At 45.1% G+C, this 27,790-nt stretch overlaps 1 protein-coding gene across 4 annotated transcripts in view; it reads left to right on the top strand.

Annotated features, from left to right (window-relative positions):
- Positions 1 to 27,790, top strand: part of SNCAIP (synuclein alpha interacting protein) — a 401,816-nt gene that overhangs the window by 199,055 nt on the left and 174,971 nt on the right. For all 4 annotated transcript variants that reach the window (XM_078675567.1, XM_078675566.1, XM_078675568.1 and 1 more), the window contains 2 exons: positions 3,123 to 3,225; positions 18,739 to 18,811. In XM_078675567.1, the coding sequence (XP_078531693.1) occupies positions 3,169 to 3,225; positions 18,739 to 18,811 (130 nt within the window). In that variant the 5' untranslated portion in view covers positions 3,123 to 3,168. The remainder of the gene's footprint in view (positions 1 to 3,122; positions 3,226 to 18,738; positions 18,812 to 27,790) is intronic.

The following is a 27,790-nucleotide window of genomic DNA, read 5'->3' on the forward strand; positions in this document are numbered from 1 at the left end:
AGCAAACTCTTAGCCACAGGTATATAAGCCTCTTTTTGCAAGATGATTTGGAAATCAAGCTCGCCCACCTACTACAGCGGGATTAGGGCATCCGCCTTTTCTGTTCTCCCAAACTCACTGCACTCCATTTACGGCAAAACAGCGCTGTTTCTTCAGTATGCCTGCAAACTGCAGAAGGCGTGTTTACGATTGGCACTATGTTAATGCTGGAAACGTTTAATCTTAGGACCTTAACCTCAACTCTCCCAGTATGACCATGGTGTAGGATTTTACTTCAGACTCAAAACTTCACCTCAGAGGCAATGGTCATCGGACGAACCTTTATCTGTTGTAGTGAGAGGTGAGTAATCAGGCAATCCAACTGTCAGCTACCGAATGATGACCATTAATAGGTAATCAACTCACAAATTAGTAATCCGGTTCAAGTAAATCACTCTCAAAACCGTGCTTTAGAAATGTAGTATGGCTGTTGGTAGACCGAATCTCCTGAAGAAGTTAAGTCTAACAAGAATCATGCAAACTAAGAGCTCTGCCGTGGCTAAACAGAACAAGAGCAAAAGAACCTGATGGTCTGAAAATAATCTATGACTATCTTGATTATACATTTAAAATCCGCACAGTTTATATGGACAGAACATTGGACACCATAAGTCATGTACATTTAGAATATTTGGTTATTGTATTAAAGACCCAAAATCGATGCATACAAGTAACATTTTACAAAATATAAAATAATATATTTGGTTAAAGTGTTCTATAAAGAATCTGTAAGAGGATGATTTTATACTCTGCAATGCAATTTCTATCCCAACAAGGCAAGAAGTGTTTTTTCTTGAAGGTTCTCTAAGCACTGGGAAAGGGATCTAGTTAAAGTCTAAGGGGCAAAGGGCAATGGAGCATAAATCGGGAAAGTTCAAGTCTGATATCCCGCCAGACTGCTACAAATCGTCCCGACAGGCAAGTTCACCAGACAGGTCAAAAAGCAAATGGGCATAATAAAGATAGTTCAGCATGTAGATAGGAGTCAAAGGGAAAGGGTCAAGAGGCAGCCTTAGCATAGATGTAAGCCCTCCTCAAAAGTGCAAAAAGCATCTCGGCCAAAGCATCTCATCAAAAAGCTGTCTCCTCCTTCTGTGCATTGTGGTGAAAGAGTTCATATTTGTCATCATGACATCAGTGGTGGGTCCACAATGATCTGATCGCCATGATCGTTCTTCCGTCTTTCCAGGTACAAATTGTTACTCCTGTATATTTTCCCACAAAAGTCACGAGTAACCAATGTCCTTCCATCCTCACAGGTTAATAGACCAAGAGCTTGTTCAACTTGTTACTCTTTATGGATATGGGGGAAAAGTCCACTTCCCACCATTCACACACAAGGGGAAAAGAACTGTCTTTGTTATGACAAGGAATGTCGCATGATCCATGAACAAATAAAGCAACACTTGATAACATATCAAGTTCATTGCACAAGGCTAGGAAATAATGCAGCCTATAGAGAAAACATCTTAAGGTGTTTAGATTCAGCATTTCATCTTCTAGTATAGCAAAACTCCTAATAAAGTTTAAGCATAATGAAATAAATCACACAGCTCATATTTAAACGTTTGGCAATGTTGGCCGTAATTGGTACACAAAAAAGTTCAACTTCCAGTATGGCCTACTACCACTGTTTCAAGGAAATAGCAACGTGTAAATTAATACTAAACGTCATTCAAAAAAAATGTTTATGAACACAAAGAATCTTTATACTATTAAGCACTTATGCTGTAAATTTCAGACATCTACTGTTTTTCATTAAGGATTTGCTCCAAATTCGTGTTTGTTAGAACACTCTGCAATGAATTCAAATAGCAATGCGTAAGCTATCTGCAACTTTCATAATGTTTCTTGTTAGTAATATAGCCTTATAGTCCGCCGTAGAGGGTTTTACCGGCTTTTAACGGCCCATTCCCGCAATAAAGGCCCGAGCCGAAGGCGAGGAACTTTAACAAGGGACCACCGTTTCTACCTAGTCAAGCACGCTTTTGCAGTGCTGGCTCATCATTTTTTCTAAGTTTCTGTGTCTTTTCCCTAAACGTGTGCAAGGTGCACATTTATCCTCGTTGTCGAGATTCGCTTTTCACTGACTTGCTTTTACGCTTCCTCACTATAAAACCTTCTACCCTTCGCACCATTTGGAAGATGAGTCTAAAGCTTTAATTGTCAAGTCAGATCCCCAACCTGCTCGTTATTTATGCAAACCGTTCATTCTATAATAATATGCCACAATGGAATACAACAAAGTACATTACGAGAGCCCGATTTATCTAAAAAAAGTAAACAATACATAAGCTATTTTGCCAAAGGTCTCCTTTTGAAGCTAGGCATTCTATCCATAATCTGCTCGTTCTAAGATATGAACAATCATCCTGGTAAATGTCCATGGGAGGAATACTCTTTAAGGGTGACAAGGGAGGAAACAGGGCAAAGGTGTTTGGGTGGGTGGAGAGTCTGAATGTGCCTGAGTCAACTCTTTCTCTTCACAAACCAGAGGTGTGTAAGAGACTCTTTCGAGTATCCTGCTCTGGCCGAGCTCAATGTGTTATTTGTTGACTTTCTTTAGAAAGTTCTATTTCTTACAGTCTACTTCTACCCCTCAGCTTACAAACCGCTCTGATACCGCCTCTCTAAGCCCCACCAGGTACTGTTGAAGAAATAATGAATGACATGATAAAAGGTGGCCCATCTTTGAAATGACGGGTTATATTTTTATTTAATTTCCAAAAGTCACTGCTCGATTTGTTTTAGCATATATTGTATGTTATGTTTCCCTCCGACCATGTTGAGTCTTGAGATAAAAGAAAACAATGATAAGCTGTAATGCAAAAAAAAAAAACGTGCATGCATAAATTATGACCAGATCGGAAATAAATATAATTTTATTTGTCTTTGAGCAGTCAGTGGGCTAGGGATATTTTGTGTCTCCTGAAAACCGATTAGAGAGACATGCTTGTGTAGCCAAACAATTCCAATAACATTCAAATGGTAGCTAGAGGAGGGGGTAATATTGGTTGACTGAGGGTCCGGGGGCGCCCACGCACCTATGATGAAAATAAATGTATGTATGCTTTCTTCCGTAGGTACCTATTTCAACTCTGACGTGCCCAAAATGTGCAAAGCGGAAACATGGAAGCCCCTGAATATCTAGATTTGGATGAAATCGATTTTACTGATGATATTTCTGTGAGTACCTATTATCATATTTAAGTAGATTTATATATTTGTCTTGTGGCGCACACAAAATAAAATATGTTCATGATAAAGGCAATACGATTTAATTCATGCAGTTGATACCAGAACATAAACCTCTTTATACCAACTTTGCACGCAGTCTGGAACTAGCTGATGGTTCATTTAAATCAAGTGTGTGGGTCTACAGTTACTGTAAATTCCAATTCAGAAAGTATGATGTATACGTAAAAGAAACTGTGTTCCTTTCTGGGAATCGTTTCTTTTCACTGTAATTGAATTTCCATACAGTGGGAAATGAGTTGATCATTAAAACATGTTTTCTTAAAACCAAGATCCAGCCAGTTGTGAATCATGATCTCTTTGTTTGCGGTTTGACATTTGCCAGTGCTTGGTCACACCGAGGTTCACATTGTAAAGGCGAAGTCTCATGTTACCAAATGCAGAAAGTAATCACTGCAAATTTAAAATGTTGATGCCTTTACCTTCTGAATCAAATTCACATTTTCATTATTAGTTACACATAGGTAGGCCATATGCTGCCCTGTTCTAGTAAAAAAAAAAGAGCTGATGGTACACAATCCGGTTTTAAGGGAGACCTGGAAGATACAAGATGCATGCTGCATATTCATGAAAAATTGCAGAAACTTTCAAGGATCAATTCCACTTGGGTTGTTCTGTTAGTTGCAATGTAGGTAAAGAAGGATGCTGGAAAGTGTGCCTATGCTAATGAACTACTAATAATGTTGTGAAGAGCAAAATGCCAGTGGGGTGTAGACTGGGCATTTGAGTTGCTATGTGTGCTTATCCACGAATACAGTCTACCATTTCTTCCACTTACCTGTGCACCGTACACAAGGACTCTACTCTCAAACACCAATTAACTATGGCCTCAAAAAATAACACAAAGCCAGATAGAGCTACACAAAACCTACTGACATAAATAAAACGAGCTTTGGCAAAGCCAGAAGGTCACAACTTTGGTTCCTATTGGATTTGCTGATGCTGTACAACATCAAAAAATATATATATAATGGCACAGTGATGAATGAAGCTATGCTCTAAGGGGGAGACAGGCACAGTATGGACGATCTGGGACACAGAAAGTAAACAAGTGTGAGAAAATAAAGCTAACTAGTGGTGAGGAATGGATGGGCTGTGAGACCCTGTAAGCTTTACTCAACCTAAAAAACAATAAAAAAGAAAAAGAAGGAAATGCTCATTGATTTGTTTCAAAATTGCGGCAGCCAAAACACAGTTCAGACCTCGACTACTTGTAGTTGACACTGGAAAATTGAAGGTTACATGATCTTAGTCACGGCTCTGGACAGCCCCAGTACAGATCACTCAAACTAAATTTATCTTTATAAACTGTCATAACTTTCAAGACATCTCCCCCCCCCCCCCCCCCCCGCCCCCTCAAGAACACTTGCTGATGTGGTCAGAAGACCAGCGACCTCAAACAGTTTTCGACTGCAATAAGAACATTTAAGGTGCAAATTTAACACATAAAGAAAAGGGCACTCCAATTTCTCTATCAAAAACATAAGCTTTCAAATGTAGAAAAAATCGCGTCCTATATTGTGAACATGGGCAAATCAAGGCCGTCATCTCGTAGACGTCCTCACTTGAGCCCCTCAGTGTGCAACACAGCGCACTCCACAAGTGCATCTTCCCCAGTAGTCTCCCGTGACAGATCAGGTCAGTGATGGAGAACAGGCGGAGATAACAGTTCTGCAACACTGTCCACCACTGTTTGTTCACGTCACACCCTAGTGCGTTCAGTGTGTTCATTTGCGGGTGAAGTTCAACCGAAAGGGTTTGACAGAACTCCCACGTTTCTGACTTATTTTTGTACCCTTCTTCGCGGAAGAACTTTCTTGCTTGGATAGCAGCAGCCGATGTTCGATTCCATCAACTAAGTGCTCTGCTCACACAGCAGTCTCTTAGCGACCAAGGTGCAATACCAAGACTGCATCCAGTCCTCATCAGCCACGTGGAGTAGCTCAGCCAGGACTGCCTCCATTCCTACAGTTTTATATCGATTTTTTTGATGCATCTTTGTATTAACATTTGTTGTAATACATATTTATTTACTGTCTCCTGTGTACCCATTTGTGTTGACATGGATATGCTGTTCTCATAAGCAAACTGCCTTTAGAAATAGGAGGCACTTGTTAAATAATAACCTACTAATACTTTAGAACTTCTCCTGATGTATGTATGTAATCACAAAAACATTAGCCACACAAGTGAATGTGTGCTACCTCGTAACCAAGCCTCACTGATGGTGCTCTGTCATTTCCTCAGTGGCACCTTAGAGTTATGTTTACTCTATACAAAATGCCTAAAGTAAATTAAGAACTAACATTGCCTCTTTCCCACTAACTGTTTATCATTTATTCTTTTATCTGATTAAAGTAACTGGTGTGTCCATTAATTAACTTCATCCTATGCATATGGTAACCCATTTTAGTTGGAATACATCGGCCTATCACTCCACCAATTATATCTGAGCCATATTGACTTTTGAACGGCCCTTGTTTTAAGGAAAAGTTATAACCACATTATGTAAAATAATATTCTGCAGGTTCAGTCGGGGAAGACTTAGTGACTAGCCAAAAACATTTTAAATGTAATAGTTGATAGATGACGTGAGGTTGAATTCAACAACTTGAAAAATCTGTCTTGATTCATGTGTCGCCTTAAAAGATTGCTGCAGACTCTTTTGAGTTGATGAAACATATCTATTCCCTAATGACAAAGTTAAGTAAAAGTTGAAGGAATATTCAAAAGTGGCTAGAAACCATGTTTAAAGAAAACATTTGAAAAAAATCTAAGCTTCTCAGAAGTGGATCTACTCACGAACTTCATGTTTTAGCATTGTTTTCATCATTTGGCAAAGGAATGGAAAGCAAATTGAGCTCACAAAACCGATAAGGACCACCAGGACACTGCAGGGTAGAAATTCTAAAAGCAAGAAAAGCCTTGTACTGTACTTGAATCCAAGCAGCAACTTCTTCCATAAGAGAACTATGTACGATTGAAAAGAAGCAGTATTACTGACCATCCAATAAGTTATTAGGTTACAAAGTTCAAGATTTTTATAAACGTTAGGAACATTAAACTCAAAACAACCCTAAAAGTTTGGAAAGTAATCTTCTGGATATGTGAGCTGCCCATCTAAAAGAATGATCATATTTCTTCTTTGGTGTGAATTAGTAAGGCAGACTTGTAGGAAACCCATCTTTTTAAAATTTGCCGTTTCTCAGCAGTCACCCCTGACTTCATCATGTGCTGGGCTCGGTGTTTTTGCGTGCTCCTAATTTGTATTTTTTTTTCACAACATATTTTTATTGTTGACAACCAATACAAGGATCGCACAGAGCACCCAAGGTACATAAGAAGGTGACACTTCTGAGAGTCAACATTTCCATCAATAACATAGGATTTATTAACAGGAAAGAAAATGCAAGGAAAACAAAGAAAAGAAAATGAAAAATAACTGTGTCACATTGCCTTTGGTTAAGAAGTATATAACCATCCTGAATAAAGAGAGAGCGTTTGCCACTCACATTCACATTGAATAAGAGCACTACACAAATGTCATAACAACTGTTCATCAATGTGAGACAGGGGTGGGGGGTGGAGGAGGTTCCAGATATAAGTCCCTGTAGTCAGCCCAACCTTTCCAAATTGTGTAGTGTTTACGGGGGCATCCCCTCGCTTCAAAGACCGGAAGTTCCAGGCCCATACAGAAGTCCAGACCTCTTTTCCGCACCCCAAGCGACGGCGGAGACTCGTCTTTCCAGACCCGGGCGATATCTCGTTTTGTCAGTGTAAGACCCAGAAATAGGAGGTGGCGCTTGTATCTATTCCTCCCCCACCCCCTTGATGTCCTCCGTGATATGTAGCATGGCTAACCGTGGTGAGGATGCATTGTCCCTCCCCAGTACCTCAGACAGGCACCTGAACAACCCCATCCAGAATCTCGACAGTGTTGGACAAGACCAGACAGTATGCAGGAAGGTACCTTCCATGGACTTACAGCGTAGGCAATGTGGGAACGCGAGGAGCCCAGTACGCCACAACTTGTCTCGTAAAATAAGCTTTGTGTAAATATTTAAGTTGAATAAGACGCAGACGGGCCGCGATTGCTGCGCTGCACGGGGATTCTAGAGCCTCAACTCAATCATCTTCTAGTGGACCTAGATCCTGCTGCCATGTCTCTCTAGTTTTGTGCAGGGTAGTAGGGGTATTGTTGATAAGTGTGCGATATATTCTAGTTTTTTTATGGTCCCCCAGGGCACCCATGAAAACCTTCGCCTCAATGGGGTTGAATTCAGGAATCTCGGTCAGATGAGATATGTATGGGGTAAAGGTGTGCCGGAACTGGAGATAGCGGTAGAATTGCATGCAGGGCATGTTATATTCTGCTTGTAGGGCAAGAAAGGACTTGAGAGTACATCCGCCCATAACTGCCCCCTCCGTATCTATCCCAATGGCCTCCCAGCCCCGAAAGCCGGACAATTGCGTCAGCTGTGGTAGTTGTCCATTGCTACATAGTGGAGTTTCCCTAGTGAGTCTCCCTCACCAACTCCTCTGTCGGAGTGCCGACTTCCAAATCTTAAAGACCGTGACTGTAGCGGGTGGAAGCCCTCAAAGCAGCGCAACTGAATACAGAACCATGTGGAGAGCATAGTCTCCCAGCAGCCAGCGTTCTACAGCATAGGCCAGATCTTCGCGGTTGCCATACCACCAGGTATTGAGGACGAGTAGGTGAGAGGCCATGTAGTATGCCTGAACGTCAGGAGTGGCTACCGCCACTGTAGTGGGTAGATTGGAAGCAGTTCCACAGGGCCACTCTCGATGCACCACCCCCCCAGAGAAAATGGGACAGAATAGCATTCAATTGGCAGAACCATGTTAGTTGTATCAGATAGAAGTGATTCTGGAATTGATAGAGGAGATGAGTCGGGGAGATCATTTTGAAAGTAGCAGACCTACCAAAGAGAGATAAGGGTAAATGAGACCACACCCGTGTCTGGTCACCAAGTTGTGTTCATATGGGGCTTGGTTTTTGCTCCATTCCAATGCCTGAGAGGAGGAGAGATAAACTCCCAGATACTTAAAGCCGTCTGGAACCACCACCACTTCTTGCAACCAGTCACCCAGCCGATCCCCACACTGCAGTGGCCACAAAAAGGACTTTCCTCGGTTCACATAGAGGCCAGATGTCTTGCCAAAGATCTGCATAATGCGGAGAAGGCGTGGACCAGACAGGTTAAGGTCTGTGAGGAAGAATAAAACATCATCCGCTTAGAGTGCTATGTGGTCAGATAAGCCCGACGCCCATTCGAAACCGCGCAGCTGCTCGTCTATACGAATCCAAGCCGCAAGCGGCTCCATAGCAAGAGCAAAAAGATAAGGGGAGAGCGGGCAACCATGGCGCGCCCCCCGCCCGATGGGGAAACTCCTGGAAACTGAGTCGGCCACTCCGACTGAGGCAGATAAGTCTTGGCAATCGGGGCCCAATATTCAGACAATTGAGCAAGGCAAACTGATACGTCCGGCTGAGAGAATCAAAGGCCTTGTACATGGCTGCCAAGAGGAGCATGGCAGGGGTACCAAGTTTACTAACAGCAGCAATAGCATTATGGGCATGTCTAATATTGTGACGTGTAGCACGTTTCAGCATAAATCCTGCCTGATCCGGGTGGACAGCTTTGTAATGTATGGGACTAGGCGGTTTGCAATCACCTTAGCCAGAAGCTTAACCTCCACATTGAGCAAAGAGATCGGGCGATCAGATGAATAGTGTTCCAATGGACGGCCCGGCTTCAAGAAAACGACGATCTCCGCATGTCGCCAATCTGGTGGAAGACCACCACTCTCCCAGGAAGCCTCCAGTGCCGCCAGGTAAGGCTTTAAGAGCTGTGATATTTCTGGTAGAACTCACAAGTGTAGACATTCGGGCCAGGTGCCTAACCGGCTCGCATATCAAGTAGTGCAAGCAGCAGATAAGCCACCGACAGGGGGGCGTCCAGCGCCTCCCACGCTGTAACGGACAACGCCCAGGGAGGAAAGTCCTCAGTAAATTTCTGTATGAGGTCCCCAGGCAGTACCTCATGGGGGGCATACAGATCCGCAAAATACAAAGCAAAGCTGTCCGCAATAGCAGACAGGTCCATGGGAGCCATCCCATCGGGACCCCGTATACTTGGGAGCGTCTGATGGCGCAACGTCTGTTGACACAGGCGATGCAATAGGGCACTGGATTTGTCTCCCCATTGGTATATCTGGCTCCGGGTGGCAAGCCATTAGAATCAGGCTTTGTTGAGAAGTTTACTGGCTTATGTCCATGGAACATGTAGTAGTTGCCTACGCGCAGCTTGTCCCATTGTGTCCCTGCTAGCGCGCTCTAGGTCGAGCCATTGGGCCTCGATTTTTAGTAGCTGTCTGCGTTGTGCAGCACAGAAGCCAATATCTGCTCCTCTGAGAGTGGGCTTCATCGCCTCCCAGAGTGTGACTCGAGATTCCACTGAGTCTGTGTTAAACAATAAATAGTCTGTTAACAATTGATGAATATGTGTCCTATAGTTAGTATCTCGCAAGAGCCATGGCTACAAACGCCATCGGAATTGGGAGCGCCTAGGGTCCAAGTATAGGAGAATGGACACCGGTGAATGGTCAGACAGGCCTCTGGGGAGGATCTTAGCCTCGGTCAGCCGGTCTGTATGTGCACTAGAGAGAAAAATGGAATCTAAGCGGGAGAAGGATGCATGGGCTCCGGAAAAATAGGTGTACGCCCTTTTGTCGGGGTGTTCAGTCCTCCACGAGTCAACCCACCCCAAGCCCTAAAATAGGGGCAATAATTAGGTGTCCGAAGTCTCAGTAACTTGGACCACCGCGCGCCACCTATCTAGTGACGGGGACATAACATCATTCCAATCCCCCCCCCCCACCCCCCCCCCCCCCAACTAGAGTCGATACTGATGGGAGGTCAGTCCAGAGCATCGTCAATTTTTCGACTAGGGACCACAAGAGAGGGGAAGGGGGGCATATACATTACCTAGAACAATGGGTTTCCCATAGAGTGTCCCGTATATCATGAGGAACCAGCCTTTTGGATCTGACCACGTTCGGCTATGGACGAAGGGGCCACTGCGATGTATAAGGATCGCAACCCTCGGGAGCCTCTAGTGAAACCAGCATGATATGTGTAAGCAAAGCCAAATCGTCCCAAGCAGGGCATCTTAGTGCCCGGTAAGTGGGTCTCCTGTAGGAAGAGGACATCCGTCCTGTGTTGCTTTTGCTTGGCACAGCACGGCCCCATATTTAATCTTGTTGAGCAGACCATTGACATTCCAGCTAAGGACTCTGAGCTCTCTATTCCCGCCTCCCGCTAATTCCTGTGGCATAGAAGGCAGCGGCACAGAAAAAGGAACCTAACAAAGTGGGTTACATTGGCAAACTGAAACACATATGGAGAGGGACCTAATGGCAGTGCCAAAAAACATTAAATAATCCAAAAAACCCAACCTCTCCAACACCCACCCCACCCAATACCTCCAATCAGCAGAAGAATCTGTCACGGTGGGCATCCCACCACTGCCACAACGGGGGCAAGGTACAGCTCCACACCAACAGTTCCCCATAGTACGGTCCCCAAACAAACAATATATCCTCAGATACTGAGAAAGATAGAGGGGCGGATGGCCTCACATAGGCCCATGCTCAGTGACATCAGCAAAAAGATTGAATATGTTTTCAGGCCCCAATACGACTAGAACACAATCTGGATAAGAATATAACATATGGAAAATAAAGAAGAGTTCACCAGCCAGTCTGGTTTGCGTAGGGATATTGTTGGGGGCCCCTCAGTCTCCAGAATGTGTCGGCAATGAATCTCGAGGGTCTCCATCCACCCGGGAGCTGGAAGCGCCCTGAGAGTATGAGCGATGTCACGAACGCGATCTTTGGTTCACTTTTTCTTTAGGCTTGACAGGCCGCCGCGTAGCTTCCCCAGAGGACGACTCCGATGTCAAAGCGCGACGGGGTGTTTGGTTTGAGTTTCTGTCTTTCATCTGTCCAGGTGAAAACCTCTTCAGGAGTATCGAAGAAAAGTGTACGCGATTCATAAATGACATGCAGCCGGGCTGGAAAGAGCAGTGCATATTGGAGCTTGAGATCTCGCAGTCGAGCTTAGGCAGCTGCAGACGCTTGCTGGCGTTGTTGCACCAGCGTGCTGTAGTCAGGAAAGATGAGGATGTGATGGTTGAACTGAATTTGCCCGCCAACTTGGCCTGTGTGAGGATCGCATCTCGGTCGTGAAAATTGAGGAACCTAGCTATTATGTCGAGGCCTGGGATCCGGCAGAGGCTTTTGTAGCAGAGCGCGATGTGCGTGTTTCAATGATGAAACCGTTCGATAGAGACGTCTGAGGGATCCAGCTCCTAATCCACGCAGTGAGGAATCGTTCCATATTATTATCGTCGCAGCCCTCGGGAAAACCCACAAAGCGAAGGTTGTTCCTCCGTGCTCTGCCTTCTGCACACTCCGCATTGAGTGCAAGGCCCTTAGTGATGGATTCCAAAGAGGACACCTTCTTATGGGGGGATGCAACCGTGTCTTCCGTGGTTCATATCCGTGTTTCGGCTTCTGTTATTCTATCCACTGCTTTGCGGAGATCTTGGCGGATCAGCATCACATCTGACCCAACTGCCCCGATTTTGGCCTCCAGCGTGTCTCGTGACTGCGTTATGGCTGCCATCAATGCAGCATTGTCTTGACCCATAGAGCTCTGACTCGTCCGATCCGCCGAGTGTACCCCAGCGCCGGCGTAGCGATCAAGGGTGCTCTGTTTGGCGCTCGGTGGTTTTTCATGAGTCGTGATTAGTGACGGTGGGTAAGTTTCCGCAGCGCCAGCATAGTCCTGTAGAAGGCAGCAAAACGTATGTTGCACACAAATCAGTGCCCGTGATGGTAATAGAACCAGAGGGGTGGAAGAAGGAAAGGACCCTCCACAGTAAGCAATGGATCCAAACAATGTTCCTCTATATAATAGGCAAGGAAGCCGGCGCAGAGCCAACCTACACACAAGCCGCACTGGGACCTAGGCCGGCCACCTCTGCATACAGGCGACTCCACACCATCTTAATGGGTGCTACTGCCAAGGTACACCACCACTGCGTCGTGTAGTTCAGGTGTAGGGGCACTCTGCAAGAATCGTGGTGAGATCAGAATGGGGCACAGTCTACTCCAGCAGCAGCACTCTCCTCCACGCCGTCCGGCGGGTGTGGGTAGGTTCCCGTACAAAAACTGCGTGATGAAAAAGCAGCTGTGCGCTGAATGCGGCCCGGGCCAAGGATCTATCCCGTCATTACCTCCTCTTCACAGGGCCACAGGAGGGTCTAGGTCTTAACAGGCGCACAAAGGGGTTTCGGGGGGGGGTCAGCTGGGGGCAAGAATTAGCTGATGGCAGAGGCTAATTAAAGGATTGAAAAGCAGGCCATCGGAACTTTTCTAAAACGTGTCCACCATGTCGAACCGCTTGGCCACGCCCTCCCTAATTGATATTTTTAACTTGCCTTTAACTCCATAGTATATGGTATAAAAAGTATGCTGGGCGTGGATGTTAAATGCCAAATCTAGTGGACAGTAGCACCAATTGTGCCATCCGCTTTAGTGGCAGTGCAAACATGGGTTCAGGGCTACTATAGTAGCCTGACTGTAATGGTACAAAACAGACACTGTGACTTTTTGACAAGTGCAAACCTCCCTTTAAAATATTAATAGACCACCTCTTGCTACGCCTTGTGACCCACAAGGGAGGGTGCAGGGTATATGAAAGTAGAACATGTAGAGATTTAATGGTAGCATATCTATACACTATATACATCTATGTCACTAGCACACAAAAGCTATTTTCACTGTAGGAAGCTTGTCCCATAAAGAGACACTGGGAGGCAATATTAAATACTAATACTGTATTTCGGAAATGGGACCAGCTATAAAAATAAATAAACATCTAATTTGAATAGTTATTAAAAATCCATTTCAATAGTCCATTAGGATTTTTTTATAAATATTAAGAAAAATGAACTTTTAGAAAGTAACTTTTTTGTACAACCTGAAGTTCGTGGAGGCTAATTTGCATAGGCTCTCTAGCTTCTCTCAACCCGCAATTAGCCTTAAATAGGTTTGAATTAAGTGTGAAATGGCTCACAGGACCAAAGAATAGCCTGACCTGAATGGGCAGAGATGACGACTTCGAGCTCAACAGAATGTGCAGACTTGGAGCTGTGGGCCTCGTTTGACAGTATAATGTCGAATCATGCTTGGCAGGTATTTTGAGCAATATATACCACTTGAAAGGGAGAACACAGGATGCTAAGGCTATTCTTGTGGATTCCCTGACTGGTTGCCGAAGGACCTGCTTTTCTCGATCCAGGCTTCTGTCTCTGGGTTTACATATAACTCCTGGCCTCACTTAAAATGAAGAGAATGGGATGCCAAGACAATTCTTGTTGATCCCTTTTCTGGTTGCAGAAGGACTCTGCTTTTGTCCTAGCTGATTTCTGGTTTGTTGTGGGGACAGTACCTAAGCCAAACTGGATTTTTAGTGTTAGAAGTGGGAGGACTCTAGGATTAACCTAGTATACTCTTCACACACACCCAGCCCTCAGATTCCAAGTTTAGTGTGGCCAATGGCTTTCACCATGTTGGATGTGCGCTGGCACATCTCATTTTGGGTTTGTTTACAGTATTGTACAGAGGATCTACTGCTAAAGTACGTAGGTCTGGGAACATTTACCGTATTGATGAGGGAGCAGCAAGCCATGGCCCCAACCACTAGCTAGTGTCAGGCAAACATTTGCCACCTACAGGCAGCTATTTCAGAACACTTTTGGATCTTCAGAAGATCTGAAGAGGACTACATCTGCTGTATGTACCCCAAGAGGAACACTGAAGGAATGGACATTCTCTCTCTTGTACCTGGGACAAAGAATTGGACTCCAAGGATCAGTTGGTTGACCTCCTCTGTGGCTACTCCACAGAGTACAGAGTTTGTACCATGCTCTTCCTTGAACTACCTTCATAGCTATTTTCTTTTCCTCGCCTAAATATTTCAAAAGCTACTACTACATGATCTGACCAGCTTAGAGGTGTCATGTGCCTTACTGTAATCAGGTCTGTTGGGGTAGTACAAAATCTAGGGTGTGTCCCCCTTGATGTTTTAAACCTTTTAACAATAGTTCAAATCCTAAAATACCACACGAGCGTGAGAGTTATCCACATTGGGTCAGTGTAGTGTCTTCTGCCCATATATTAAAATCCCTCAGCATGAAGAAATTGGAGTGAGTTAGTGCAAGATTTGTGGTCAGTTTCAGAAAAGGTAGTATAAAATTATTTATGGTCCCTGGCGGCCAATAACCTAGAATTCCTGATGCGGCTGTTCCACTTTTTGTATTTAGAGAGTAGCCTAACCGTTCTACCCTTTCTGGTACTTTAGGTGGAAACCACTCCAAACTGGTGAAGCGTACGTTATTGTTGGTCAAATTATTGCGTTGATTGCTCGCACCTTGCTCTGCATAGGCATCAACTTGGTCCTCAGGAGTGGGTACAATGCAGCCAGTTTGGTTATTGCTTTCTGGCAAATCTTCTGTATGTGGTTTTTCCAGCTGAGTTTGGAGTCAAGAGTCACCCCTAGGTAGGAGCTGTTGTTTTCCCATTTGATCTCCCCATCATTGAGTAGAATCTGAGGATGCTTCCTGTTCTACTTTCTGGTTAATGATGATGCTGTGGTTTTGCTTGTGTTCAGAGTTATCTGCCAGTCGCTGTACCAATCAGAGAATCTGATGAGTGATGTCTCAAGGTTCTTAGCCACTTCCTTTTCGCTGAAAGATTGGGAGATGACTGCAACATCATTGGCGTAAAGAGCAATATCTGTCTTCTTTAAGTCCGTGGGGATATCGTTTGTGACTAGATTAAAGAGGAATGGCCCACAAATTGATCCCTGAGACGGCGAGAATAACTTTTTCGAAGAGTTTCAATAGGCCAGATAGCAGACTTATTGGGGGGTAGTTTGCAGCATCTCGTAGTGGTTTCCCAGCCTTAGGGAAAACAAGGACTCTTGCTTCTTACCAGGTGTTAGGGAAGTACTGGTGCCGCATACACGCATTAAAGATCTCAGCAAGACGATCCACTGCGGCATCTGGGAGCATCTTGATGGCTTGGTTGGGTATTCTGTCCTTTCCTGGAGCCTTGCCATTTTCCATTGTCTTTACCAGGGCTAGTTCTTAATCAGTTGAACATTCCTCAACGGTTGCAGCTTCTGTTTCTGGCGGGTGCTCTAGGTGGTGCTTAGTGACCTCTTGTTCGACTTCTGTTGCTAGTTTGCTTGCCTGGTCAGGCCTGAATGATGCCTCCAGCGTGTCCGCGAAGAACTCCGCCTTGTCCCTTTTGCTGCATGCCAGGTGAGTCTTTCCTTGTATCGGTGGGTTGCGTCTTTCCAGTCAAGCGTCTGGTCATTCTCCAGAGAGAGTTGTCCAAGTCCTTCAAGTTTGCTGTAGCTGCTTCCCATTTTTCGCAGTGCAGTCACATCAGTTTTATTATTTTATAACCCTCCTTTGAGCCCATAAACTACTAGATTGCTCACTACTATGACTGTAATGACGGCCGTCAAGCAGTTTTGTTTCAAACAAGGTAGCAGCAACAGTATGCTTCTAAAAACGGGTATTTCTATTAAAAATTAGTAACTTTAAAAATGTGTTTCCCCCCCAGTTGACTGTGCAAAAGCGGGTCAGTAATGCGTAACCAGCATGTAACTATTTATAGTTATTTGGGTGTTTGCTGGATCAATTATTGGAATACGTTATGGCTATTGTAGTACTTTAATTGTTGGCATCCATAAAAAGACAGAATTCAGAAACTGCAGGACTGGCAGACTACGATGCTTAACAGGGTTGGGCAAAATGATCCGTCAAAATGAAATAGAACAAAATATGCAGTTTCCTTTAGTTTGTTTGCTAAGTAAATTTGGTCCTGTACACACTCTGGACCCCTTTCATTCATTCTGCAAGAGGTGGGAAGAGCATGTTGGGCACTAGATGATGATGATTGGCGAGAAGCCAAGATAGTCGCATGACTACTGACTCTCTGACTCCTACAGTTCAGTTGTTTTCACTGCACATAATACAGCCTACACCTACTGTGGAAATTGAGATGGTTCTATCACCGGCCTCCTGGTGATACAAAGATCTAGATTGGTAGTTCATATACCTTACATGGACCTGTCCGGTCATAGCCACTTACTAAAACACAGACCACAACTACATTACACATCACACACAGACCACAGAGATATTGGCTCCGAGGGTGACCTTACTGGGGATTATGGAGGGTTGGGCTAACCATAGATAGTAAATATTGCTTACTGGAATCGGATATATGAAAGCTAAAAAATACATAGCCAGGTGCTAGAGGGTCCGTAAAAAAAACAAAAAACTATCTGCATCGAAGAGAGGAATGGACTACTTCTGCAAAGCTGAAAAAGACATCTACAAAAAGAGGGGCTACACCTCTAAACGCCTCAAAATATGGGGCCTGTGCTTTTCAGACTCCTTACTCAATGGAGACTTTTTGTTGGATCTTACTGTTGTTAATTAATAAGTGGGTGCAGAAGCTCGACATATTGCGTGGAGGTTTTCCACCCTGGGGAATGAGACCTTGTAGTTATGGTTGGGTGTTTGCTTGCATCAAATAAATAAAAAATAAATCATTTATAACAAAATCTGCTGTACTGGGAAATAGTGAAAGGGTGGAATTCCACCCCAAACTGACTGAACCAGTCTAGACTGATGCAGTCCGTCATTAAAAAAAGATACTGTGAATCACATCAGTGTTCCACATGGGGGGGGGGGAATATTCTTCCAACCCTATTCTTCCAACCCTCCCCCCCCCCTAGTATTACTTTGGACTTTGTGAAGACGGCAATGGCTCTTATGGCGAAGATATTTGGTAGTCGTAGCACACAAACCCATTTGGTACTAATGTGCTCACTCCATGTAAAGGATCGATTTATTTTGTATCTTCCTATTCGTGAATAGAGATCAGCTGCTGAAAGCTTGATGGGTATTTCCAAATTTAGGAGTGGCACCTTTAGAGCTAAGAGTTTATCAGTAATCTAAACAAAAAAGCAGTATAACACTTCCAGGTTTTTTAAGCAAATCTTTCCTTTCAGAGAAAAATAACTGACTAGCCTACGGGCTTAACTTCTCCAAAGTAGTTCTCTACTTTGTGAACTCTACAGGCCTGGCACATGTAGAATTGTTTGGTGCTGGCGTTCAGGGAATCACTAAACATAAATTAAAATATCTTTATCACAAAAGGTCGCAAAGGGCTCAGAATGGATGAATTCAGAAATGCTGTCTTTAAAGAGGAAACCCACATCTACTCTAATGAATACTTGAGGGAACTAAAGCCTAGGAAAGGACAATTTCACCATACTGTGCTCTGGACCCGAAAAGGAAATCTAATCTTTCCATAAGAAGCCACGTTGAGCAAATTGATCTTTTCTGTGTGGTATTTTATAGAACACAGGCGATTCCGCCCACAATTGGCTAATTTTCATTCAATTACAGAGCATGTAATTATTTAACAAGCACCAGCTGGTTTCAAGAAGCTACCAGATTCCCTGGGGACTCAAGGAAAGTTACCTTATTTCCCGGAGGCCGCTTTCGTAACATGAATCATCAAGATTTGCAGGATGTTATAAAGGAAAGATGAAATAAGCGAACCCACGCGGTAACATTTGTACCTGTATGTTTGCGCCATAGACACCAAATCTAGGGTTAACTCAGCGAAAGTTGCTTGGAAATTGTGCCTAGCCAACACATTTTCAGGGTCAAAGAGCCGTGTATAAACCAAAACCCGATAAAAAAAATCTTGAAAAACATCTTTAAAAATATACAAAACCTTTGCTTTGTGTGATCCTCAAAGCTCCCCTACACTAGCTAGCAGTGCTGTCATGTCGCACAATGTCTTAAAAATGTATGCTTAAATAATATGTATTGTGTTAGTCTGCATAACATTCATTGTCATTATGCTTAGAGCATAAACCTACTTTTATAATGCGATGTCCCCAGATTTTATCCTTTTTGTGCGATTTTGGCTAATGTTTGACGATTTTTTTTAATAGTAAAGAAAAACAAAAACACCGTATTGCTCAAACATCCTGTTTAAGGACCTCTTATTTTGGCATTTTTATGCATGTATCTAAGATACCATACCGGTGGCAGATTATGTGCTAGGCAAATACCAATAACACACAATAACATACTACACATAAAATATAATTTGTAACTACAGATCAGGATCCCATGCATAATGTCCTCATTTTCAGTTTAATATTCTCTGTAGTGAAGGGGGGAGTTGTTGATGCATGTGTTTTTTGTTTTTTTCAAAAGCAGAATAAACCTTTCTTGTGTTTTTGTTCCCGGACAGTATTCAGTAACGTCCCTTAAGACAATCCCTGAGTTGTGTCGACGGTGTGACTCCCAGAATGAAGATAGATCAGGTAAGCTCTCAAAATGAAGATGGATCTCTCTGCTTTGTCCCTGTTTTTTACTCATTCCCTGATTTGCTTCTGAAATGGCACTGCTGGTTGCAATGAAATAGCGCAGTGCCTTCCAGTAGCCGCTAACCACAACATATGCAACAGCTTACTGGAACACGAGACACCGTTGACGAGGAGACCTAGCGAGTCAGGCGCCATCGGAAAAATGCTGGATGCATTTGCTGATGCCCATGTAGTAAGAGCAGTTTGAGGGTAGATAATGTTCCAGGGTCTGAGAAGGTGCACCATGGCAGATTCAAATGCGAGGCATACTGTACCAGTTAAGATCAAAGAAGGTTAGTGTAAACGAAGACTTATGAAATACAGATGAGAAACAGCTGGGTGACCCTTCCTCCTCCTGATAAAAACTGCATCAGCTGTGTTACACTGCGATTTTAAATAGAATTTGTGGACCCACTTGATGAAAGAGACAAGAGTGAACTTATGGAAGGCGTGCGGCACACATCACTCTAGACTGCTATACATTGAATGCAATGCAGCTGCAGAGTCCTGCTTTTGGAATTGTAAAGTATACATCAGTGGGCTGACTTATGCTTGTGTATTTGATTAAAAAGCAACTGGAAGTCTGCAGCAGGCATTCCTGTGGGTGGTGAGAATTGTGGTCAGCTGTGTTCTGTTCGTTGCGCCACAACCCACTATTTGGCAGCAACGTCTATGGGTTTCCAAATCTATCCAGATGAATATTTGGGCTCTATTAAAAAACAAATCCTATGGTTATAGAAAAATGTAGCGTTCTAATTTCATTTTTTTTAATTCGGCTTCATTAACATTTTTAATTCCTTTCAATGTACTTTCAAACATTAACCATGGTACGTTCAACATTTTGTACACTATAGGAAATATCCCATCATTTCTTGGTTGGGAACATAATGTCAGAATACCTTTTATAGGGCCACGGGGCACACAGGGGCTACTGGGCCAAACCGTTTTGGTTGAGGCATTTTACTTATGATGACCCGGCCCGACCTAATATAGATCCTGAGCAACTGGGCGAATTACCCCTTCTACACTTGACTCTCAGAGGTAGCTGGAGTTGAGCAGTCAAGACTGTCTGGGTAGGGGGGGGGGGGTGAATGAACTCTATTAAACCATACTGAAGATTTCCCCTTTGACTCTTCAGGCTTTTAGTCAAAAGTGTCTATGGTGCTCATCGTGTAGATGCTCCTTGGATTATGGGGTGTGATATTGATACCAAAGTTGATTGCTAGTGCGCTATCTGTTGCGGGGGCCCGTCAATCGCCGCTGACTGCTAATCGAACACACAGTGGTCAAGTAGCTGATACTATTGATACTATCATGATTACTCTGGAATTGGACGACCATTCAATCCTGCAGTCCACCCCTGCTGTCTCAGCGAAATCTAAAAGGCAACCGGAGAGTAATGGATCTATAAAGCAGAAACAACCATGTCCTACCAAAAGTGTCTGCAATCAACTACTATCATGGATGAAGCTCGTGGCTGCCACACTAACACATCCCTCAATCTTAACACAGTCCTCTGCCTGCCAGAAGTGTGGCTCCACGTCATCTGATTCTGTCTCATTGGAATCGCTACGGGCTCAGTTTAGAGGTATTCTTGAGGACAAATTAAAACCATTGACCGATTGATTAGATCGGCTTGAGGATCTTTTGGCTAGCGTTGCCAATCAATCTACTACTAAGCATACAAGGAACATACACAACGATCCTCCGGTATCTTGTCGTCCCCTCATAATGGAGTCCAGCATTACAGTTCAGAAGGGTGGGCCCAGCATGCCACCGGAGTCTGTGAGGGCATCCAAGTTCCCCCTCTAAACACTATGTTAGGAACCTCAGATAAAGTGCCAAACAATTCCGCTGTTTGTAGGCAATCCTCTCAGTCGTGTCCTTCTGCACCAGCTTCTGCCCCACTTGCTTGTGTTATGAATATTCCTGCTGATGTCCCCTGTCAAGATGTTTTGAGCCTGCCACCAGCCCCTATGTTCTGGTTTTAGCATTAAGATCCAGTCAACAGGAATCTTGGGACCAGATTCGGCACTAGGCTGCACATTGGTTGCACAAGTACAAACATTTTAATGCCTGGGGCCAAAATAAGATTATAATGATGAGGAGTGTGGGCTGGCTTGGTCATTCCAATAAAAATATCATGGGGGAGTGCATTGTGGTATATTTCCGTAGACATGTTGTTGTATGAGACAAATTGAACACTAAAGAATTCAATAGTTGTACTGAAACTACAGTTGTTACTCTCCTACTTTGACATTTTTATAGACCTTTGGCCCTGTCTCGTGTTGCTCCTGCCCAGTATTCAAGCATATTCTGCAGCGTACCTTGTGCTAAAGTTTTCTACCCTTAACAATATAGAAAATGTTGAGTCACTCAATGGGGTTTTTCTTCTGGGCGAGCAGGTAACCACTAATAATGGCACATCCATATTAGAAACTACCACCTCCACTGGTGTGGCTGAGCATGTGGGCCGGACCTCTGAATTATCATGTCCTCATTTCAGTGAAAGTATGTGTACACTTAGAGGTGATTATGCCAGGACAAGTATCAATGTCGAAGACAGAAGTAAGGGCGCACTCAACTTGTTAATTTGGAATGGGGTCGGCCTCATGTCTAAGATTACTTATACCTGATTGGGTGAACTTTATTAAGGGTTTCAACATTGTATTAATCCAGGAAGCTTGGGACACACGGCCTGTATTTGCAGATGGTTCCAAAGCTTAAGTGTTCCTGCTGCACCCTCTCATTGTGGGTGTGCTTCAGGGGGTTTGGTTAAAGTTATAGAAACTAACAGCAGCAGTTTTCAGGCTTAAGTTGTAAGGACTGTATTGAGTTTGAATATTGTTAATTATTATAGTAATGATTTCAGTTGTATTCCCAACACCAAATTTCGCCCTTTTATTTAAATTTATTTCTGAAGTGGCGTGTAATCTGGAAGCCCTCCGGGCTAACATTTTATCTTTGCCTGCCTGGGGATTTTAATGTGTGGCTCCCCCTCAATTTCGATGACCCTAAATTAGCGGCCTGCCGACCTAATAACATTATCAATGCTTATCCATAAAGGGCAGAACTACTGTCACTTCTTGCCCCGTTTGATTTGGTTAATGTTTTGGCATCCATGGGTCTGTCCATTTACAAGGTTCCTACGTTTAGGGGTAGAGCTGGCCCTGCAATAATAGATCACGTCTTCGTTACCCGTAACTTGGGGGATCTAATTTCCTATGGAGCGGTCATTCCTTCTAATTTTATTGACCATAATCCCATCAAAGTCACTTTATTACTATGATCCAAGGGGAAGCTTAGACGGGATATTGGGGCATACAATCTGCAACCTTCCACTGAATCTGAGCCTGGTGCTGAAATTGAGGGATACCACTCAATTTTATTCATAAGATGGTGAGGGAAAATTTAAAGCTGGTTACTTTATCTGTCCATGGAGGTCCAGACTATCTGGTGGTGGAGGCCTTCACTGCTCTCTGTGCAGAGACCTGGAAGGCTCTCCTGAAATCTTCACTCCCTCTATCATGCACCTCTAGATGGTTTAACTCTGAGTGCTTAGCAGCAAATAGGGCCTCGCACCAAGCTATAGTCTCCAAACCTGGGAACTCTGTGGTAGTGGATCATTTATGGAAGCATTACAAAAAATAAACACTGCTAAATGCTGGCAAGATGTTCTTGGAACTCAATGGGAAAGGCTAGCTCAAGCCTCACAACTGATAAATTCCAAGTTGCTTTGTTCCACTGTATTGAAATTAAAACAAAATGTTAGGCCCTCTAGTTATATCTCTTGCCATATTGTCAGTAATGTTTGGGAGGAGCACTTTAGCAAAATATATGTGTTGGAAACCGGCTATTTCTGGTAGGCTAAGGCTGATGCCAAAGCCAGGCAGAAACCACCATTCCAGTCAGGGCAAGGAAGTCACATGCCAAGATAACCCCTGCTCGCCCTCTAGGTAGCATGGCGCGGGCAGTCTAGGCTAAACTCGGAGGCGATGTGTAAAGCATTTGCGTCAGCGCACAACAGCAACAACATACTAGGTACACCACAAAAGAGACTCCACACAAGGGTATATTAAAATAACTTTTGTATTGTCAAAACATATCAGATAGAAATTACACATGTACATTGTGCCAACTGGCACGGCAATATTCACAAGGGATTATTTACAAGACAGGGCCACATGGGCCACTGTCTGAATCAACACTTTGCAGATATAGACATACTTGTCAGAAATTGGAATAAAAGTATATAAACTTCACTGTAACACAAAGTAACAGTTATAGATCACATCCAGTAACTACTGGGAACAGGTAAGTACCACCTACGCAACCCTAAACTCCTTGGGAGACTGTCACGCAGGGGACCAGGACCTTACTAGGACCACCTGTACTAAGAAAGAAGAACCACCTAAGTATCACACAGCATTTAGGGGTCTAAGAAAGAATACATTACTCATGATGCAATAAACCTACATTCAGAGGAGTAGAAAAGACAACCACCTAAGAATAAACACATTTAGGGGTATAAACCAGAACACCTTACCCATGATGCATGAACACATTCAGAGGAGTAATAAAGAGAAACACATGAGGCCTAAAGCATTCAGAGGTGTTAAGAATAAAGCACATGATGCAGTAAAATACATTCAGGGGTGCAGCGCAAGAAGACACAGGATGACTAAACATTCAGAGGTGCAGCGCCTGGAAAGAAAGACACATAATGCATAAACATTCAGAGGTGCCATAACATAAGTCAATAGCGCAAAAACACACAGTAGGCAATTACTATTAAAAGCATAGAAATCGCATTGCGCCAACCCTACATAAGCCACTACCTGTGGCAGTCCCTAGGCCAACTGGCCTTGTGGGGCAAAGATGCCCTGAGTCCAAAGTCAGGGTGCGCTGCCATGCAGCGCCAGTCTCAAAGTACAAAAAGCCTAAACGTGGCAGCTGCCCACAAAGTGCTGGACAGCTGGAAAACAACAAAACTGCGCCAAGGCCCTCACTGGCCCTTAGGCGCCAACTGCGCCACTGCTGGAGCCACACAGGCTCTGGGCACATCGCACATGCCCCAGGCGTTGGAGCCACACAGGCTCTGCTACTGTAAATAGCCAAACGTTGGAGCTCTCAGGCTCAGCAGACAATGCCCCCTCGAGCCTTCCTGGACTCTCCAAGCGTTGGGGCGACCCACTGCCAACTGGGGCCGCCCTTGAAGCCCTCGTGGCTTCACACTGACCATGAGCGCGAGCTTGCGCTACGGGGGAGGGGCGGACACCGACAATGTGTCCCGGCGCCCCTCCCTGCTCTTCTGCCATCGTTGGAGCCATCACGTGCCCCTACGGAGCCTCTTGGGGCCCTCAGATAATGCCCCCAGAGCCGTCTCAGGCTCTACACACCCTTGGGGCGACCCGCTGCCATCCGGGGCCGCCCTGAAGCAGTGCCTCTAAACCGGCACCAACACGAAGCAAGGCGGGCCCTCAAGAGCCCCTCGCGGGCTCTGTACTCACGGTGGGGCGACCCACTGCCATACGGGGCCGCCCAATCTTCAGGCCCACAGCTGGTGCCTCACATCGGCACCACCACAGCCTCGCGGAGCCCCCCCCAGCCGCTTGCACTCACCGGCTGTCATCGGCGGGGGCTCTTCTCTGCAGGCCGCCCTCTCGCTGCAGGGCTCCCTCCGCTCACGGGAGCCCTGCAGACCTGCCGCCATCACTCTTCCTCCTCTTCTCCCCGGGCCCGGCGGTGATCATCTCCCGGCACCCGGGCTGCGGGGGCGGGACTTCCGGCCGGCCGCGCTGGGATTGGCCAGCCGGCCAGGTACTTCCGCGGCGGCCCGATTCAGGCAGGCGGGCAGGCATTAAAGATATCGGCGCGGGCAGCCGAAATACAAGTACAGATAAGCGAGGTGGGCACTCGCAATGTAAATAAAGCGCTCCCAGCGCTAAATGACGACCCACAGCGCTATAATCCAAATAAAGCGCTCTACAGCGCTAGAAATCAGGCAGAGCGCTCCCAGGCGCTCAGGGGGAAGCACAGCGCTTCCTGCAAGCAAATGCAGCTCCTCCATGCTGCAACACGGTCCCAGAGGTTCCAAGGGGGCAAGCAAAGTCCCCCCATCAGCCCAGCAAGGCAGAGGGGTCCCCCAGGAGTCTAGGCATCCAGGGGCTGGGCAGCGCCCACCCCTGATAGATCCTAGTCCAGCAAACAAGAACAAGACAAGAACCTTTTGGAAGGGGCAGAGCCCCTTCTTATCCACAGAAAAAGCTTTGAAGTCTTTAGAAGTCTTTGTGTAGGCGAGCCCTAAGCTCTGGGAGTATCTGGTTTCCCTCTCCTGTCAGCCTCAGGTCAGAGGTGACAGGGGGCCATCGGGAGGGAGAGTCATCCAGGGTGGGCCGACAGACACAGCCTGGCACCACCAGAGCTCTTTCCACTCCCCCCTAACAGCAGATGGGGGCCTTTCATCTACGGCTTGACTCAGACCCCCCTCCTCCAGACAGTCCATCTACCAACAGGCCCAGGCATGCCTGGGCCAGGCCCATCAGCCAATCCCGTGCTAGCAGACTCACTACACAATTATGCCAACTTCTAAAAGTGGCGCTTCTGGACTAGATACAGCCATGCCGCATACACCATTCTGCAGCATTCATTCTCACGAGTTCATACATATCAAACTCGCCCCTGCACTCCCCACGCATCAGGAATCTACCATGGGCATACATATTTCCCATTCATTCCTATGGGAGGGCAGGGCGCTCACCATCCATACACAGAAAGCTCACGCACTTTACACTGTACCACAGTGAAAAAGTGCGCAGAGGCCTAAAATCACCAACCCAGGTTCCAAAAACAGGCTAGGAAAAAGCAAAAAGTCACGGGGTGAACCTGCCCAAAGGACCGGGTCCAACAATATGCAGCACCCTCATTCTCTATCCCTTTTGATATATATCTTGGTGTAGTTGCTCGCTTTCAGATGACCTTGATGGAAGTTGAGGATGCTATTAATCAAAGTGTTGGGGGCAAGGCACCTGCAGGGCGCTGGGAGGGACACAGCTCCAGAGACGGGCTCACCTTGACGAATGTGTGACTACAGGGAGCCGTCCTCGCTCCTCCGCCATTTTGAACATGAACTTCAGTGAAACTCGATTTTTTGTAAAGTGTGATTACGAGATCTACACAACCTGCGTATTTACACGGGCCAGAACTCCGATCTACTCCCTAAGGTAGGAGACAGGGGCAATAACATAGAGATCTAATAGTCCTGAAGAAAGCCGGGAAGACGCGCTATCCAGCTGAAACATGTCGACAGCCTTGCAGAGTGGAGGGGTAGAGGGTCCATAATTGACTAGCATACCACCTACCACTGGTTTATTCAAACCTTTTTAACCCTAACCTGGGGGTCCGCTAATAAAATAGGCATTTGAAGATCCTTGAGTTAGTTTTAACATTGTACTTCAGCACTTTCCTTTGATCCCTATTATCCTTTGTGTTTGTATTGTCTCCCGCATCCTATTGCTCCACCTCTGGCGTTGGCTTTGCACGGAGGTGAGTTCAGCAGCCGTATGATGAAGCATGCCACAAACGTTGGTGAGTGAGGGCAGTTTTTCCAACATTTGTGTTTTGTCTTTTCACCTCTTCAAAAAAAACGGCATCTTTATTTTCCTACTTCTCAGTGTGTGATAATTCTGTGATATTGGAGGTCGAAGTAGGACTTTTCCTCCTTTCCCCTTACTTCTGTGTGTGGAGCAAGGTGCCAGACCCAGATGGGTGCCCATTGACCTAATAAAACTTTTCACATTTTGGGCACCAATGTTCAACAGCCTTCCCCATTCCCTTCTCCCTGAGAAATGGGGCACTTCCTAGTGCCGATCTTTAAACAAGGAGATTGGTCATTGCCTAGCTGTTACCGGGCGATCTTGCTTATCGACACCACAGCAAAACTTTTGGGTAGAATTATCTATAACAGGATCATAGTTTGGGAATTCAGTGTTACATCAGTGTCAAGATAGGAACCACTGAGCAGTGCCTTACCTTTAATTTTGTATAAGGAAAATATACGGTGTCCCAGCAGTCCCCTTTTTACCTACCATTCATGGATCTATTGCCCGCTTTTGACTATATGAACTGGGTTAAATTGTGGCATTTACTCATTGCTCAGGGCTTGGATACAGCGCTGGTGCACTTCCTTGGCTACCTTTACAGTGACATGAGGGCCGCGGTCTGTATTAATTCCCAGGGGGAGTCTCAGGAGGTATCCAGTGTGGAGTGAGGCATGGGTGTGTGCTGGCCCTTCTTTTATTTATTCTTTACATTAATGATCTTTATTCCTCCCTTGCATGTGTTACCCATGAGGTACCAATTATTAAAGGAAAACCACTTCCCACACACCGAATGACGAGATGCTCAAGGCACATACCCCAAGGGTACTGTGTCTCCTAGTTAATGCAGTGTTTGCGATCATACAGAAGGGGAAAAACACCCCAACCACCATACAAGTCTCAGAATATGAGCTTATGCTAGCCAGACCAGCGCTCAACATAGTGCGGTGCAACATAGTGCGGTGCCATATCATCAACCCAACCACCTTCATTGCCCATGAAGTACAAAAAAAAAGACAGGAAGTCCACAGCTGCCCGTTGTAGGCACCAGATGAATCCGCCAGGACTGAAGTAGTCGCGATCCCCAATAGTAAAGTCATGTTCATAGATATTTCCTCTGTCATAGATCAAGAAACAGGCGTTGGGCACAGGGGCAGCAGTGGTCACCGGAAATAGTACGAGATCCTCCGATTCCCTGAAAAGTAAAGCAGAGCTGACATTTGTCCCATGCCTCTCTGCACAAGCAGCCGGATTGGTGGCACTGATTGAGGCTCTAACTCAAGGCACAGGGGACATCATCACAGTATATTCAGACCCTGACTATGTTACAACTACTGTA

The sequence above is a fragment of the Lissotriton helveticus genome, chromosome 2_1, assembly GCF_964261635.1.
Source record: "Lissotriton helveticus chromosome 2_1, aLisHel1.1, whole genome shotgun sequence".
NCBI lineage: Eukaryota > Metazoa > Chordata > Amphibia > Caudata > Salamandridae > Lissotriton > Lissotriton helveticus.